Raw genomic sequence first — 16,260 nt, 5'->3', positions numbered from 1 at the left:
TTCTTGTCGATCTCCACATATTCTACAGTTACTTGTTATATTTCTTTTCATTATGTGTTTTTGGTAATTTCTGGTGGGGAGGCTTTGGTCTTGTGAAGCAATTAAAAATCCTTCAGTCTCTGCTTTGCGTCCTGAGCTTCTCAGCCATTGCTGGGATTTTTCTCTGTCTATTTCTTTCGCATTTAGTTTAGCCCAGTATTTACCATGTAGGGGATTTTCTTGCCATCGTTTTATCATGGTCCGTTGCTGTTCTAGTTTTAGTTTGGATTTCATTTGTTTTATAGCTTTTGTTGTTTCTTCTTTTTCTTCTTCGTATTATCGTTATTATTATTATTATTATTATTGTTATTATTATTATTATTATTTCTGTATTTCTAGGATGTTGTTGTAAGAATCTGCTTTGCTCTCGGCAACTTGACTGCAAAAGATGATACAGCTCGTGTTCAATTATTTGAAGAAAAAAACTCTTTGGCAACAATATTGAATGTTCTTAAATATTATTTGGATAAATTTTCTACAGTAAGATTTTAAATTATACAATTTTTTTCAAGCTACCTTTAATGCATAGTTTCACATAAAGATGACTTGTAAACAAATAAGTTTTAAACTAATAAAGCAAAGCTTTTAATATTTTGAGATTATTAATTATTCCTCCAAATAAGAAAGGAAATTTATTCTTGGTTTCTTTGTACACAACAATGATTGTCAGTGTTGTGGGTATCTAGTTCATAGGAAGACAGTCTATAACTGAATTTTTTGTGTGTAAACAACAAATGTATCAATTTATGGAGAGTTTATGATTGCATCCATAAACCTCAAATTGGTTTTACCAATCTCAAGCCGGTTTTACTTTTTCACAATTCCTCCTAAATTTCTCGGAGAAGATAAGATGTTGTCTTTTAATTTAAATAGTTGCATGTAGTTGTTTCCCCTGAACTTTATCTGCTTTGCTTATTTGCTAGAAGTGCAAGTAAGAGAAATTAAAATTGACTCACACAGTGAAACTGAAAATTGACCTGAAGTTTATTGTTAAACAGCCCCAACCAACTCTTATTTAGCAGGCTTTCAAAATGGAGGCATCAAACAGAATTTTTCATTAAATCACACGCTCAGTTATGGGTATGCTATCCTATGATTTAGAACTTAAAATACATCTTGTATTTGATGGTATATATGATGCATTTTATTTTCTAAAAAAATGTCTCAAAAACAAAACAATCAACCCAGATCCTATATATAAAGTTGGTTTTCCTATTAGCTTTAATGCACTAAAAGCTTTGTTTGTTCAATATGTGCTGCTGAAATTGGGGTGTGTCTTTTATGCCATCAAATATGTTAGCTTCCATCCTGATGTTTTAGTTTAATTTCTGATGATAGAATTAAATCTTTCACAAGAGACTGTATGAAAGAATGATATAGAAAACCTAGCATATTTTCTTGTAAGACATTTTATGTGAATATCATCATTTCAATGACATTAATTTACAAATAATAAATGGGTTTTTTTTTTCTTTCCAGTCAGATAAAACTAACCAGTCTCATAAAGCAAATAGCCAAAATTTTCAAATGGAAGAAAGTGTTGATATACTTATCAAGACTGTTCGATTGATTGCAAATTTATCAATTGGTGAGACCATTGGCCCTATTATTGCTGCTGAACATGATTGTGTCATACAACTTCTTCGTATTCTAGGTAAGTTGGCAGTCAGAAATACAATATACTTTTATTTATTGAGTGCTGGGGTTGATGTAATCGACTATCCTCCTCCCCCAAATTTCAGGCCTTGTGCCAAAAGTAGAAAAGCTTGTTATAATTATTTTTTTTTCCACAGATTTATTCTCAATTGACAAAGAAGATCTACTTGTTACTACTGTTGCTACCATCAACAATCTTTCTTATTACCACAGCAAGACCAGTGGTATATTGGCCAAACAATTAGACATTGCTAAATGTAAGTAATTGATTGAATATGTTACACTTTTCTCATTTTCATTTCCCAAACATCACTAGATACAAGAAATACATCTTAAATCTCAAAACATTCTTGCTTTAATCTTGCTAATATGAATGGATGATTACTAAGAGTATGTATATGCACATATATATGACTCTATATATATATATGGTTCACTTCCTAACCATGTGGTCTTTGGTTCAGTCCAAATGCATGGCACCTTGAGCAAGTATCTTTGACTAGAGCCCTGAGCCAACTAAAAGCCTTGTGAGTGGATTTGGTAACTGGAAACTAAAAGAAGCCTGTCGTTTGTGTGTGTGAGAGAAAGTTTGTATTTCTCTTGTCTTGCAGGTTGTAAACAATGTTGTTTGCTTGCAGTCCAGTACAAAAGCATGTTTGGGCGTCTTCACATGTTACTCAACCTTTGTAAACAGAAATCTCGTTTGCCATTTGATTCCAGTTCTCTGCTTAAACATGTCTGATCTTGTTTGTTGCTTAATACATTGAAAACTTATTAATCTCACTTGGGAACATATGGGAGCTGGCAACATATGGGAAGGATATCTGGCCATAGAAAATCTTGCCCCAGTGTTCTCTCTTCTGACCCAAGAAAATATTGGAATAGTATTTGTTTAAACAATGATGATACTGTATATAATTACTGATTATTATTTTTTTTAATTTATTTATTTTTTTTTATCCAAACATAAGGGTACACATTAATTGGGAGAGAAAAGTTAATTATATTTATTCCTGTACTTGACTAATATTTATTTTATGGAGTCCTCAAGGTTGAAAGCCAAAGTCAACCTCAGAGGGATATGGGCACAGAATAAAAATTTCTCTAATAGCTCAAAGCATTTTGTCTGATACTTTAATGATTCTGCCAGTCTACCAATGTTTTAATTATTGACATCGTTATTTGCATTAGGCTTTTTAGTTCCTTATTATAAATTTCTTAATTTACAGTTTTTTTTAAAATTGTGATGTAAAAATAAACAAGTATAAACTACAGAGATGCAGTAGCACTCTAAGATCTTCAAATCTATCCAAAACAACCTTGCATAGGAGTGTTTCAGGAAAGCTGAAGCATTTGGTTTAACCCAGTAAAATATGATGCTTAGTTCAATGATAGAAAATAGAAAGGCAAAGTTGACCTACAGAGCTGGAAACTAGGAATATCTATCTATTAAATTCACTCACAAGGCTTTTGTTGGCCTGAAGCTATAGTAGAAGACACTTGCCCAAGGTGCCACACAATGGGACTGAACCTGGAACTATGTGGTTGGCAAGTAAACTTCTTAACCATTGGCTGTACATAATCTCATAATTTCCATTTACATTGATTCCAAACTTTATCAATGAAATATCAGGGATTTTTTAATTTTTTTATAAAGGTCTCAATTAACCTCTGCACACTCACTCAAGAGACTCTTAAAGTAGAGAAATGCAAATCAAGGAACTCACTGACAGCCTTTTTAGAGCATTATCTGATTAATCTTCTCTCTCACACATATACATACACTCTCACTCTCACCCTATCTCTCAATCTCACATACACCCACACAGAACAGAACTGAAATAGCGAGATGGATGTAGCATTAAATTATCAGCCTGTAGATCTTTAGTTCAGATTCACTGCAGGCATTTCATGGCTTATTTCAATAATATACTTAGTTTATCAGACAATGCTACATGGCATCCCGTGAAGAAGATTAAGGTCTCATCTGCTTAAGGTTTCTTCCTATTTACTTAAACACCTTGAGCTGTCAGAAGCAATTTCTTTGTTACATTACGTGCACACACGCACACACACATACATACATACCTGACTCCTATCTATACCTTACTATCTAACAGTTTTTGCTCTAGCGTCTCTTTTATATTTCACAGATTTGGTGAAATTATTACTGCCAGACCACATGGAAACTTTGATTGAAGTATCGCGAGTGTTTGGAAACTTAACTCACCAAAAGATTGTAAGAGACTTTTTGGCAGAACAAAAAGGTAACCTGTTTAGTATTTTATGAGTAATTGTAATCCTTGACCATTTAGGAATGGTCAAGGAATACATTTTTGTAAATATGAAATCTAAAGTCAGACACTGCTGAAGCATGGAACTACCTGCATCAGTTGTTAGTTGCTGAGACATTGCATCCTTTAAAACTTCCTTGCTTCCTGAAATTCGCCAACACTACACCTGATATCCACCCGCCTCCATACACATGCAGTGGCAGACTGGGTCTAAAAATATTGGTTGCCAGGAGACTAAGGAAGCCCACCCGCAATTACAGTGCTATCATTTAATTTTTTTTTTTTTAAGTATTCTTTTCAACTGTCTATAAACACAGCCAGGCTGAAATAATGCATTCTTCCAGGAGTGAATTTTAAAATTCTCAAACTTGAGGGGATGGGCCCCTTAGATACTAACATGGGCTCCATATATAGATTCTAATGGTGCAGGGGCCCACTTGCCATCAGGCAAGCTGGCAACCTGGCCAGTCCACCACTGCATACATGTATATCTTGACTCTTACGCTGTTCACTTTCCTGATTTTGGGGCATAATTCTATGTACTGCACATGCACCTTTGATGAGTCGTAGTGCACCTGAGCATTATACACAATAATTTCATTATTATTATTATATACATAACAGATTATTTTTTCCAACATAGCTTTGATTTTGATTAATAAAAATAAGGGTTAGTATGAAATGGGCCTGAAATTTAGGTTCCAGCATAAGTAGCGTTTATTTGCTGACTTGAAGGTCCTTTGTCAGTTATGACAGCAAAAGTCTCAGTTGATCCAATCAGTGGAACAGCTTGCTCATGAAAATAACATGCAAGTGGCTGAGCACTCCACAGATATGTGTACCATTAACATAGTTCTCAGGGAGATTCAGCATGGCACAACGGGACAAGGCTTACTCTTTGAAATACAGGTACAACTTAATGTCTGCTGGCTGAGTGGATTGGAGAATCTTGCTTGAGGACACCAGGAATTGAATTCCTGACCTTACGACTATGAGCCAAATAGCCTAACCACTAAGCCATGTATCTTCACCAGCACGTTTTTAGTACCTTTTTGTATTAGCATATTATACTATGAGCATCAGTCTTCTTTATTTCATCTCAAATATAAAACTATAAATCCATATGATGTCCAAATCTATTTTCATCCTTGGGAGGCAAAGTGGCTGAGTTCCTTTCGAGTGTTGGGCCTCATGGAGGCAATGACCAAGACCTTTGGTGTTATGTAGTGCTGGAGAAGACCCATCAAGCCAAGCAAAATCGCAGTCATGGCAGATACCAGTGTCATGCAAATTGGCACCCATGCCGGTAGCACGTAAACACACTCTGGTGTCACACAAATGGCACCTGTATCAGTGGCACATAAAAGCACCCATTACTCTCTCAGTGTGGTTGACGTTAGGAAGGGCATCCAGCTGTAGAAAACTGCCAAACAGACTGGAGTCTGGTGCAGCCTCCCAGCATGCCAGCCCAGTCAAACCGTCCAACCCATGCCAGCATAGACAACAGACGTTAAATGATGATGATGATGATGGTTTCCATTTGTTTTTTATTTATATACAGCTGAGCTTTTGAATCAGACTCAGTATTTAACAAGTCACTGTTATAAACTGGATTACATCATCATTTCTTTCTTGTGTAAGACTCTTTTAACAGAAGACACTGTCCAAAATATTAGTTTCTCCACCTTATCTGTCAGTGCAGCAACATGCACCACTCAAATTTAATTTCTGAAGTGATTTTTACCATTGCAGATAATCCCTAGTCTATTAACATTAATGAATGTTCTTATTTTTAATTGATGTGCCATCAACAGCCTGGGCAAGACATTAAACTGCATCAGTGGTAAGGCTCCAGCTTCAAGCTTCAGGAGTTCATCTGTCTGTTTGCTTGTCTGTCTGTCTTGATAATAATGAATTGACAGAAACTTCAAGTTTCACATTTAAAGGTTTATTTAACCAGTCAATTCATTGAATAATCCTTAAAGGCAAAACTTACAGTACAGAACAACTCAAAATTTGCAATAAATTTTACTCCATCGTCACCCCATTCCCTTTCAGTAAATATGTCTTGTTGCTTTCCATAATTTGGTTAACAATACTAAATCTCTATCTCTCTCACACACACATGTATGTATGTAAATGAAAGAATATATTTGCATATTGTAGTGCAAGAGACCTTCATAGAATTATTAGATTCTGACAATCGAGAAGTTGTTTATATTTCTTGTGGAGTCCTCGTGAATTTCATGGCTGATAAAGAAAAGCGACCTGTACTGATGCAAGGAGGAGGCATTGAAAAGTAAGTGGCTTCATTCCAATTTTTGTTTAATGCCAAAAGAGCTGTTCTTTAACCCTTTACCATTCAGATTCATTTATCAAATGTAATGCTTTTTCTTATTCACACTGTTTTTAATTAATCATGCATTATCTTGTTGCTTTGAGATTTTGACGATGTGATGGTATATTTTTAGAATGACATTGTAGGGTTGGTTTGATAGGCTAGACCTGTCTAGTTTCAACATAAAACAGGAATATTTGGGCCACATATGGCCAGTTTAAATGCTAAAAGGTTAAAGCCTTTGTAGTTTTGTCACCAGCCTAAGAGATTCTGCAAAGACCATAAGTACTATTCCTTCTTGCAAAACCAGCAGATGAAATAACATGGCAATACTATAATAAAATGATTATTCCGAGTGGGATCACTGCCAGAGCAGTGGGCTGGCTTCTGTGCCGGTGGCACGTAAATAGCACCGTTTGAGCGTGATTGTTACCAGCGTCGCCTTACTGACACTTGTGCCAGTGGCATGTGAACAAAACATTCGAGCAAGGTTGTTGCCAGTACTGCCAGACTGGCCCTCATGCCGGTGGCACGTAAAAGCAACCACTACACCCTCAGAGTGGTTGGCGTTAGGAAGGGCATCCCAGCTGTAGAAACTCTGCCAGATCAGATTGGAGCCTGGTGCAGCCATCTGGTTCACCAGTCCTCAGTCAAATCGTCCAACCCATGCTAGCATGGAAAGCGGACGTTAAACGATGATGATGATGATGAATACATTAATAAATACAAGAATGGTTGTATGTATGGCCTTGTAGTTAAGAAGTTTGCTTTGTAACCATGGCATTGTAAGTTCAGTCTAAGCCTTGTGGATGAAACTGCATAGATGGAAACTGTATGGAAGCCTATTGAATGGACTGTAGCTGTAATTTAATGATCCAGCCTTGTCGAGTGGAATCTGCCTGAAAATTATGTTAAGAGTACAGGTGTCTCTGGAATACTCAGCCACTTACACTGTCATTTAATGAGTGATGAATGAACATATGAAATACTCAATTAGAGGGTTCATACAGTTATAATAACAATCATCATCATCATCATCTTTTAATGTCTGTTTTCCATGCTGGCATGGGTTGGACAGTTTGACAGGAGCTGACAAGCTGGAGGGCTGCACCAGGCTCCAGTCACCTATTTTGGCATGTTTTCTATGGCTGCATGCCCTTTCTAATGCCAACTACTTTAGAGAGTGTACTGGGTGCTTTGCGCATAGTGCCAGCATGGATGCTTTTTACATAGCACCAACACAGGTGCTAATAATAACTGGCACCTGTGCCCAGCGTCGCCTTTCTGGCACTTGTGCCGACGGCATGTGTAAGGACTTTCGAGCGAGATCGTTGCCAGTGCCCCTGGACTGGCTCTTGTGCAGGTGGCACATAAAATATACCATTTTGAGCGTGGCCGTTGCCAGTACCGCCCGACTGGCCTTTGTGCGGGTGACACGTAAAAGCACCCACTACACTCTCGCAGTGGTTGGCGTTAGGAAGGGCATCCAGCTGTAGAAACTCTGCCAAATCAGATTGGAGCCTGGTGTTGCCATCCGGTTTCACCAGTCCTCAGTCAAATCGTCCAACCCATGCTAGCATGGAAAGCGGACGTTAGACGATGATGATGATGATGATGAATAGTTATGTTTTTAAGGGGCAGTGCCCATGGTCTTTGCCAATTCTCTCAAATCAGAGAGATGGGTGCCATTAGTATTCCTTGTAAACCTTTGTAAGTCAACCTGTGAGCAAGGAGGGAATTCCAGGGTGATGACATTTTGAGAAGAAAAAAAGGGCTGGGCTTCGGAATTAGTGCAGGGCCTGGTGGGAATTGGACATAACAAGGGCGATGGGAAGAGGAGGGGCAAGTGGAAAGAGAATACTCCAATTGGAGTTAGCATGACTACAACCAGCCCCAAATAGCAAAAGGCATTATAGTAGTAATGCAAGAGGCAGAAAGCAGAGACAAGACGCCTGTGTTCTAGGAGCTGGAGCAGTTGGGGCTTCATTTCTGAGTGTGATCCAAGAGATCCATGTGTGCAATAGCAGCACTGTGCTAATATTTTCCATAGCAATCATGTTAAGATGGCAATCCTTGATATTGTACAAAGTTCAGGTGAGGGCCACATTAGAACATTGCTCTCACATCTGAGACAAACACTATCTCATCAATGGTACAGAGAAGCTAAATGAACCTTCTATAATGTTTCCTCTTCTTCTTTAGGTTAATAGAAGTTCTGAGAGATTTTGGTCCTAACGACTGGCAGCTGGCTGGAATTGTGTGCCAAGTTTTACTGAACTACAGCCACAATATTGGCCCAGAACACCTCTATTTTGGTTACCAAACAACAGAGCAACTTGTTGAGCTTCTCACGGAATTTTTAGGTAAGAAATAACATTTGACTTTCTGTATTTTGTCCTGTAACTTAGTCATTCAGCTGTTGACATCATCGTCATCACTACTATTGTCATTACTACCATCATAATCACTGCTATCATCATCAATATCACTATCTATATCATTATCATCATCATTACCACCACCACCACCACTGTCACAATCTACTATTACTTCCACCATCATTACTATCATTACCATTTCTTCAATAACCACCACCATCATCATCATTATCATCCTAGCAACATCATTGTCTTCATTTGAGTTTTTAATTCTTTAATACTAAGAGTAAACAATCTCTGAATGGAATTATGGATTGTTGTTGAGTTTCACATCCATGACTTTGTATATATGAAAGATGCATTTTCCAGATGCCAACATGTCATGTTCCCAGATGTTTTAGTATCCATTCCCATCAGCTTAGGTGATGTGGTGGAAAGTATTCTTCCCAGTAACCTCAAGAAACACCAGGAATGAATTTGAAACAATGGTCTGTTAACAGATAGTCCAGCAGATCATATACTTTGCCACTAGTCAGTACAGCTACAGCTGTTATACCAGTTCATCAGTGTTCATCTTCATCTGTACTGGAACTCTGTTTCCCCATTCTAGGATTCTTATTCATTCTTCGAAGCAATGATGGCGACTATACTGAGGTATGGTCCCGAAACAAGGACACTAACAAAAGCTCTAAAAAAATTGGTTCAATAGCACTGACATAAGATTGCAATGAGCAACATTGAAAATGTCTTGGAAGAAATATAAAATTAATGCCAAACTTTATGGTAATCTGTCTTTTATAACAATAACATTGTGCAAACAAAGATGTTGGTTTATTTGAAATAATCAGAGAAGTAAAGATGAGGTAGCGCATCAGTTGTTGCTATGGAAACCTTCTCAAAGCAAAAGATTGAGAGAAGACTTCTCTTTATTTATATCAACCTCTACACACTCAGAGTGGTTGGCTTTAGGAAGGGCATTCATCTGTAGAAACACTGCCAAATCAGACTGGAGCCTGGTGCAGCCTCTTGGCTTCCCAGACCCCAGTTGAACCGTCCAACCCATACCAGCATAGAAAACGGATGTTAAATGATGATGATGATGATTGGTACAAGATACTGGGGAAAAAAATTGGAAAATGTGTTTGCTGCTATATTCGTTAGGAGTATCCAGGTTTTCATAGAAAGAAGGAAGAATAAACTGGGATTAATTCATTGACTAAAATCTTCTCCCTTACAAATGTGTAACTTTGTGTTAATGTCAGAAATCAATATTGCATTGATTGTTTGTGAGTTGGCAGAAATAATGGAACAAAAAAGTCTGACAGTATTTGTGTTCTTTTGTTCTGGGTTCTAATCCCACCCACCAGGATAATTTTTGTTTAGCATACCCTTAGAATCAACAAAATAACAATCAGTAATATTCACTAGTGCCTACTTAACAGTCTCACCAGTGTTGGTAGCACAGAACAAGTATTCAGTACAGACTGCATGGCATTAGGAAGGGCAGCCAGCCTTAGAGACCATGCTAGGGCTGACACTGGAGCTCAATGCAGCCTTGTGGCTCACCAGATCTTGTTAAACTATCCAATCATACCAACATGAACAAAAAAAGTGGATGTTAAATGATGACGATGATGATGATGTTCCTCCTCAACTGCAAAGAGTTGATCTTATTACTTTAGCTGAAAGAAATATTGTTTTATTGTCTATTTCCTTCCAGGTTAACCTTTTTACCCATCTTGTAAGTGAAACTTTTGATGTTTGAATTTTCCAGATGAAGCTAACGTTCACGGCTACATTACAGCCAAACCTGAACACACGGAACAAAGCTCAGAGACAACATATGAAGTTCAGAGTCTTATTATGGAAAAATGGGAAAACGAATTTTGTCCAGTTGCTGAAACTTTATTGCAGAGACTTAAATACCACCAATCTGTCTTAGAACCTCTTGAAGTAACAAAGGATCACTTTCCCAGTTCTATTAAAAGCACTAGATCATAGATCCACTTACATTAACTTTCATATTTAATCATGATGATACTGAAGAAAAAAAAAAATAATAATAATAAAAAAACCATTCATGTGAACAAATTCAACACTAAATTCTTGTTATCTCACTGTTAAACCGAAATAATCTTCATCTCTATCCACAAAATACTTGCTGTCTGTTCATAGCATGATAATCTCCTTTTGACGATTTCTTATAATTAACATCTAAAATGGCTTCTTTGCTTGACAACATATTTCCTGTCATCTGATTATATGTCCATCGTTGATTTTTCTCTAGGTTCTAAAAATACCTTTTATTCTCTTTCATACTTAGATCAAATACCTAAAACTGTATTATTATCAACATCCAGAGAAAGAAAGTTCATAATGGTTCTTTATAGACAGACACAATACCAGGAAGCTCATTAGAATAATGTTGTCGATGAAATAGAGAATTTGAAAATTACTCAAGAATCAATATGAACTTTCACTCTCTGGATTCTCTTGGTTTTCTGGTATAATTACTGACATTACATTGATATTCTATTAATTGCTCAGATTTGTATTATTGCCTGATCAGTTCCATTTCAACATTAGTGGGAGGTAACTGGATGTAGGAGATATTCTAGCATGGGATGGCATTATGATAGAATAGCTTTTGTTGCTGGTATTTAGATTAGAATAAAGAGCAGAGATAATAGAGCATGAGAATGAATGCTTTTCTTAGCCCTGACTTTAAATCTAATAGTTTGTCTTTGCTTTCCATTAATAAAATATGTACAAGTAATATACAGGGTTAGTTCATATAAGTACTCTAGTGTTCAATAATTGACTTTGTATTTGTGTAAAGAGTTCAATTTTATTATTTGTTGTAAAAAAGATTTGTTCACTCATTAATCTGAGAAAAAGGAATGGGTAGTTCTCGTAGCCTTTACTATTATTGTCATTATTTTACATTTAGAAAGATTTATTTTGATTGAAAATGCTTTGAGAAGACCAAATATATGCTTAACCAGTCTTTGAACCACAAGAGTTATGCTGCAGAGCCATATTGTGTCAGGGGAGATTTGTGAAGGACATACATCAAAACTAACTGAAGACTAGAAAAATGTGGATAACCAGGTGAGTTGTTTTCTTACAGGTTTGTTTGTCATTCATTGGAAGGAAGCTATCGGCAGGAAAGAAGTTTAAAGAAGCAGTTCAGTAGGTGGAGGAGAATTTGGCATGTTGTTTAGTAAGGGGCCATGGAAACAAGATTTGGTGATATTCTAAAAAGTAGGAGAGGGAAATACATTGAAATGATTTTAAAGGAATGAAAAGCTGTTGTAGAATAGACAGAGAGAGGATGCAGTTCAATAGTAAGTTGGTGAGTGACATCTTGCCTCATAAGTCTTTTATTTAGATATAGTCTGAAATGGAAATGTATGTGCATGCATGGAGAAAGCTTGCATTGAAACAGTTCTTTTCATTAGAAGTGAATCATGGACAACAGTGACAGAAGAGATAAAGCCACTCTCTCTCTCTTCACAATCTACCACAAAGAATTTATAATGAATGGCTAATTGCAAAGGACATGGGATTTTTTTAGTATTTTATATTCTGAGAGATTAATTTTGATTAGAAATGCTTTGAGAAAGATATACTATTGGCTCCTCTTTTGAACCTAAAAAACGAAGCCTTCTGTGACCAATATATCTGTTGAAATAGAATATAGCTCCATGATTCTATGGCCACTCAGAGTTATTTTTGTTCTATTGTATATAAATGCTGATTTGTATAAAGAAGGAGAGTATAGTCAGTTGTATCACTGGTATTTTCTTTTTGCTAATTCTGGTGGGATTTGAACTCAGAAAGTAAATAGGCATATTTCAGTGGCATAAGATATTTTGTCCAGCACTCAAATCATTCTGCTATCTATTTCATATATATATATATATATATGAGCAAGTCTGTCACATTCTTGAGTTGGAGGTCTGTTGGCCAGAATACAATATGACAACCGCATTGTATTCTGGCTAACTTCCAGTCTCCTATAAAACAGAAGAATGTAGTAAACTTGGTTTACTAGGAAGAAATTGAAGGTTCTGGACTGATTGCTTACTTTAATCTAAATAATAATAATTATATACACTCTGCCTTTTCTATTGAGTACCCTTTTTTTGTGTTTGTCATCACTAACATGACATACTACATACACCCATGCACAAATATAAAACTTTATTTTGTATTATCTTGATTATTTGTTTCTCTTTCTGTCTCTCTCAAACACACAGCTATGTGTGTGTATATACAGAATAGAGAAAAAATTGTTTAATTCTATACATTCTGAAAATTTTTAATTTTTAAGAAAAGGAATTTATAGTGAAATATACTTTATGATTAAGAAAACCTGGTAGTTTTGATTTTCTAGATGGACTTAATATCTACTATAATAATACTCTTGTGTTTTGTTTTTCTCCGTTACAACATATGAATGAGAAAGGAAGGGGTGATAGATGAATAAGGAAGGAGTGATGGCAAACTGGTGGGGTGGTGAACAATCAACGCTGAAAAGAAAAATCAAATAGCATTTCAACTCTGTGTGAGTATATGTATGTGCGTGTGTACAATGGAAGTATGTGAATGTATGTGAACATTGACTAGTGTATTAATTTGATTTACCATCCATATTTATATATAAAATACTTGAAGTAGCCATCACTTTTGACAGCAAGGGGCACAAGTAGACATCACTTTTGGGGTCAGCTAGTATTTTAAGAAATTATTATTTTTTGTGACATCATGGATTCCAACATTTTCATGTTGGAATTGGGTTTTTTGGCCCATTTTAGCTCTGAATGGATTTGAATTCAGTGCAGTCATCCAAATTAAACCTTTCCATCAAATTCCCTGTTGATTTATCTTCCAAACACTATCTTAATAACAAAAGTTCCATTAGTTAATTCTTCATTGTTATAAAAATTGAAATAAAGGCTGTGTTGTGTGTTATCAAGGAAAGCTAGTTTGAAAAATAGCATTGTATATTGTAGTTAGGTCAGGCGTCTGTAACACTGAATCAGTAGAAGTTGCAAATGAATAAGCTAAAAAGTAGTTATGAAGTATATCAGACTATGAATATTGTTATTGTATTGTCTCTCAGCATTCTGAGTTCAAATTTCACAAGGACCAGCATTGCCATTTGTTTTCCCAGTGCCAGAATACAATGCAATTCATATGATTAGTTATTTACTCTCCTTCCATTTTTATCCTTTGTTAAAAGAAATCAATTATAAATAATTATGTGATTAATTAATTTCATGTGTGTATGTTTATTGATGAATTATTTTGAAACATTTGTAGAAAGTAATAATTCAATTATATATAACTGGATTTATATATGTATATATCTATAAATATATGTAATTTATCATTTCTGTAAGTAGCTCAATAGATATATTTAATATTATAAAGTAACTTAGCAAAAGTTCAGAATTTATATTTCATATTTGTTATTTTATTTCCCCTCTTCCTCTATTGGCAAGAATGACATGGTCTTTGTTTTTCACAAACATATTTACAGTTGGACACACCTTTTTTTCATTGTTATCCACCCATCAATGTAATTGGGGTGGAATATGTATTTTTATCAGTCAATCATAGTGCAGCATCTAATGTTATATATCTTGGTACACAGAATAGCCATTGCAAATGACAATGATATCAGTAATTCAACACTAAGTCCAGCCATTCTGTTAAATCTTACAACCTTTACCAAAGACATATTACATATATACATATCATTTCTTTATTATTATTATTGTTGTTAACTGTATTAATCCTTCCATTTATTTTCAATTTAAGCCATCTGTGATTGTGGAGAAATTCCGTCTTAATTATTATTTTTTCTTATGTCACACCTAGGGTTCCATTTTTATATAATATATATACAAATTCTTTGTAAAACATTAATTCAAAGTGTATTAAACGTTAATAAAAAATGCTTATAGATATAATTATATGTTGAAGAAGTATTATGAAAACACCCCCATCTATTGAGGAAATGCATGAAAATTAAATGTTTACATCTCGTGGAAGCTGTGTGTTGGCATTGTTTTTTTTATTTGTTTTGTTTTAGTACTAGTCCTTCTGATGTCATCTTTCTCTCTCTCTCCAGTCTCTTCTTGTCATCTGAACAAATACTCTCTCTTTTACTTGTTTCAGTCATTTGACTGCGGCCTTGCTGGGGCACCGCCTTTAGTCGAGCAAATTGACCCCAGGACTTATTCTTTGTAAGCCTAGTACTTATTCTATCGGTCTCTTTTGCCGAACCGCTAAGTTACGGGGGGGATGTAAACATACCAGCATCGGTTGTCAAGCGATGTTGGAGGGACAAACACAGACACATAAACACACACACATATATATATATATATGATAGGCTTCTTACAGTTTCCGTCTACCAAATCCACTCACAAGGCTTTGGTCAGCCCGAGGCTATAGTAGAAGACACTTACCCAAGGTGCCACACAGTGGGACTGAACCCAGAACCATGTGGTTGGTAAGCAAGCTACTTACCACACAGCCACTCCTGCGCTTCTGTTCACATTCCAGGGTATTGATTAATCTCAGTATTTACATCAATTTCTAGTCTCACTGCTAGCATCAGTCTCCTCCACCCAACTCTTCTCTTCTCTTCTTAGATCTATATATCGTAGCTGAGTATAATTCAACTTTTATCAAATATTTTGGTTTCTCTTTACATTGTCCTGAGTACAAGGCACCACCACTCCTTTTATGGTACCACAACAGAAATACAACAATCTAAAGTGGTTGACAAATGAGCAAAGAATGAGTAGGAATCAAGGGTCCCTTTATTCAACCTCTCAAGTGTTGGTACCATGAGAAAATGCAGTTAGTATACACTTTAAATTGACTGACGATAGGTAGAGCATCCAGTCATTAAAACCAATTCAAGTGACAAGTATGAGAGCCATGTCACTTGCTGCTCCCAACAGAAAATGACTGACCATGATGACCTGTTCAACTCATCGAGGCATGGAAAGTGGCCATAAATTGATAATTCTTTCTGGTGGTCAGGTTATAGCTAAAAAGGGGACAGGAGTGGCTGTGTGGTAAGGAGCTGGCTTACCAACCACATGGTTCTGAGTTCAGTCCCACTGCATAGCACCTTGGGCAAGTGTCTTCTACTAGAGCCTTGGGGCAACCAAAACCTTGTGAGTGGATTTGGTAGACGGAAACTGAAAAGAATCCCGTAGTATATATATACATGTATGTTTGTGCCCCCACCATCGCTTGACAACTGGTGCTGGTGTGTTTACATTCCCGTAACTTAGCAGTTCGGCAAAAGAGGCCGATAGAATATGTACTAGGCTTACAAAGAGTAAGTCCTGGGGTCAATATGCTCCAGCATGGCCGCAGTCAAATATCTGAAACCAGTAAAAGAATAAAAGAATATCCTTGAACTCTCCATGAACTGAGTTTTAAACCCAGGCTCAGTTACCCAATGACAGCTATTATGTTTATTCTGTTAATACACTCTGGAAGCGCATGAACATCACAACTCCTA

At 36.2% G+C, this 16,260-nt stretch overlaps 1 protein-coding gene across 1 annotated transcript in view; it reads left to right on the top strand.

Annotated features, from left to right (window-relative positions):
* Window positions 1–10,808, top strand: part of LOC106873476 (armadillo repeat-containing protein 2) — a 50,563-nt gene extending 39,755 nt beyond the window's left edge. The window contains exons 14-20 of the mRNA XM_052965884.1: window positions 379–519; window positions 1,519–1,693; window positions 1,833–1,952; window positions 3,849–3,962; window positions 6,156–6,288; window positions 8,530–8,690; window positions 10,480–10,808. Of these exons, the coding sequence (XP_052821844.1) occupies window positions 379–519; window positions 1,519–1,693; window positions 1,833–1,952; window positions 3,849–3,962; window positions 6,156–6,288; window positions 8,530–8,690; window positions 10,480–10,706 (1,071 nt within the window). The 3' untranslated portion in view covers window positions 10,707–10,808. The remainder of the gene's footprint in view (window positions 1–378; window positions 520–1,518; window positions 1,694–1,832; window positions 1,953–3,848; window positions 3,963–6,155; window positions 6,289–8,529; window positions 8,691–10,479) is intronic.
* Window positions 10,809–16,260: the final 5,452 nt, after the last annotated feature.

This window comes from Octopus bimaculoides, chromosome 2 (assembly GCF_001194135.2).
Source record: "Octopus bimaculoides isolate UCB-OBI-ISO-001 chromosome 2, ASM119413v2, whole genome shotgun sequence".
NCBI lineage: Eukaryota > Metazoa > Mollusca > Cephalopoda > Octopoda > Octopodidae > Octopus > Octopus bimaculoides.
Note: the sequence above shows the minus strand (reverse complement) of the source record. Positions and strands in the feature narration are given on the sequence as shown.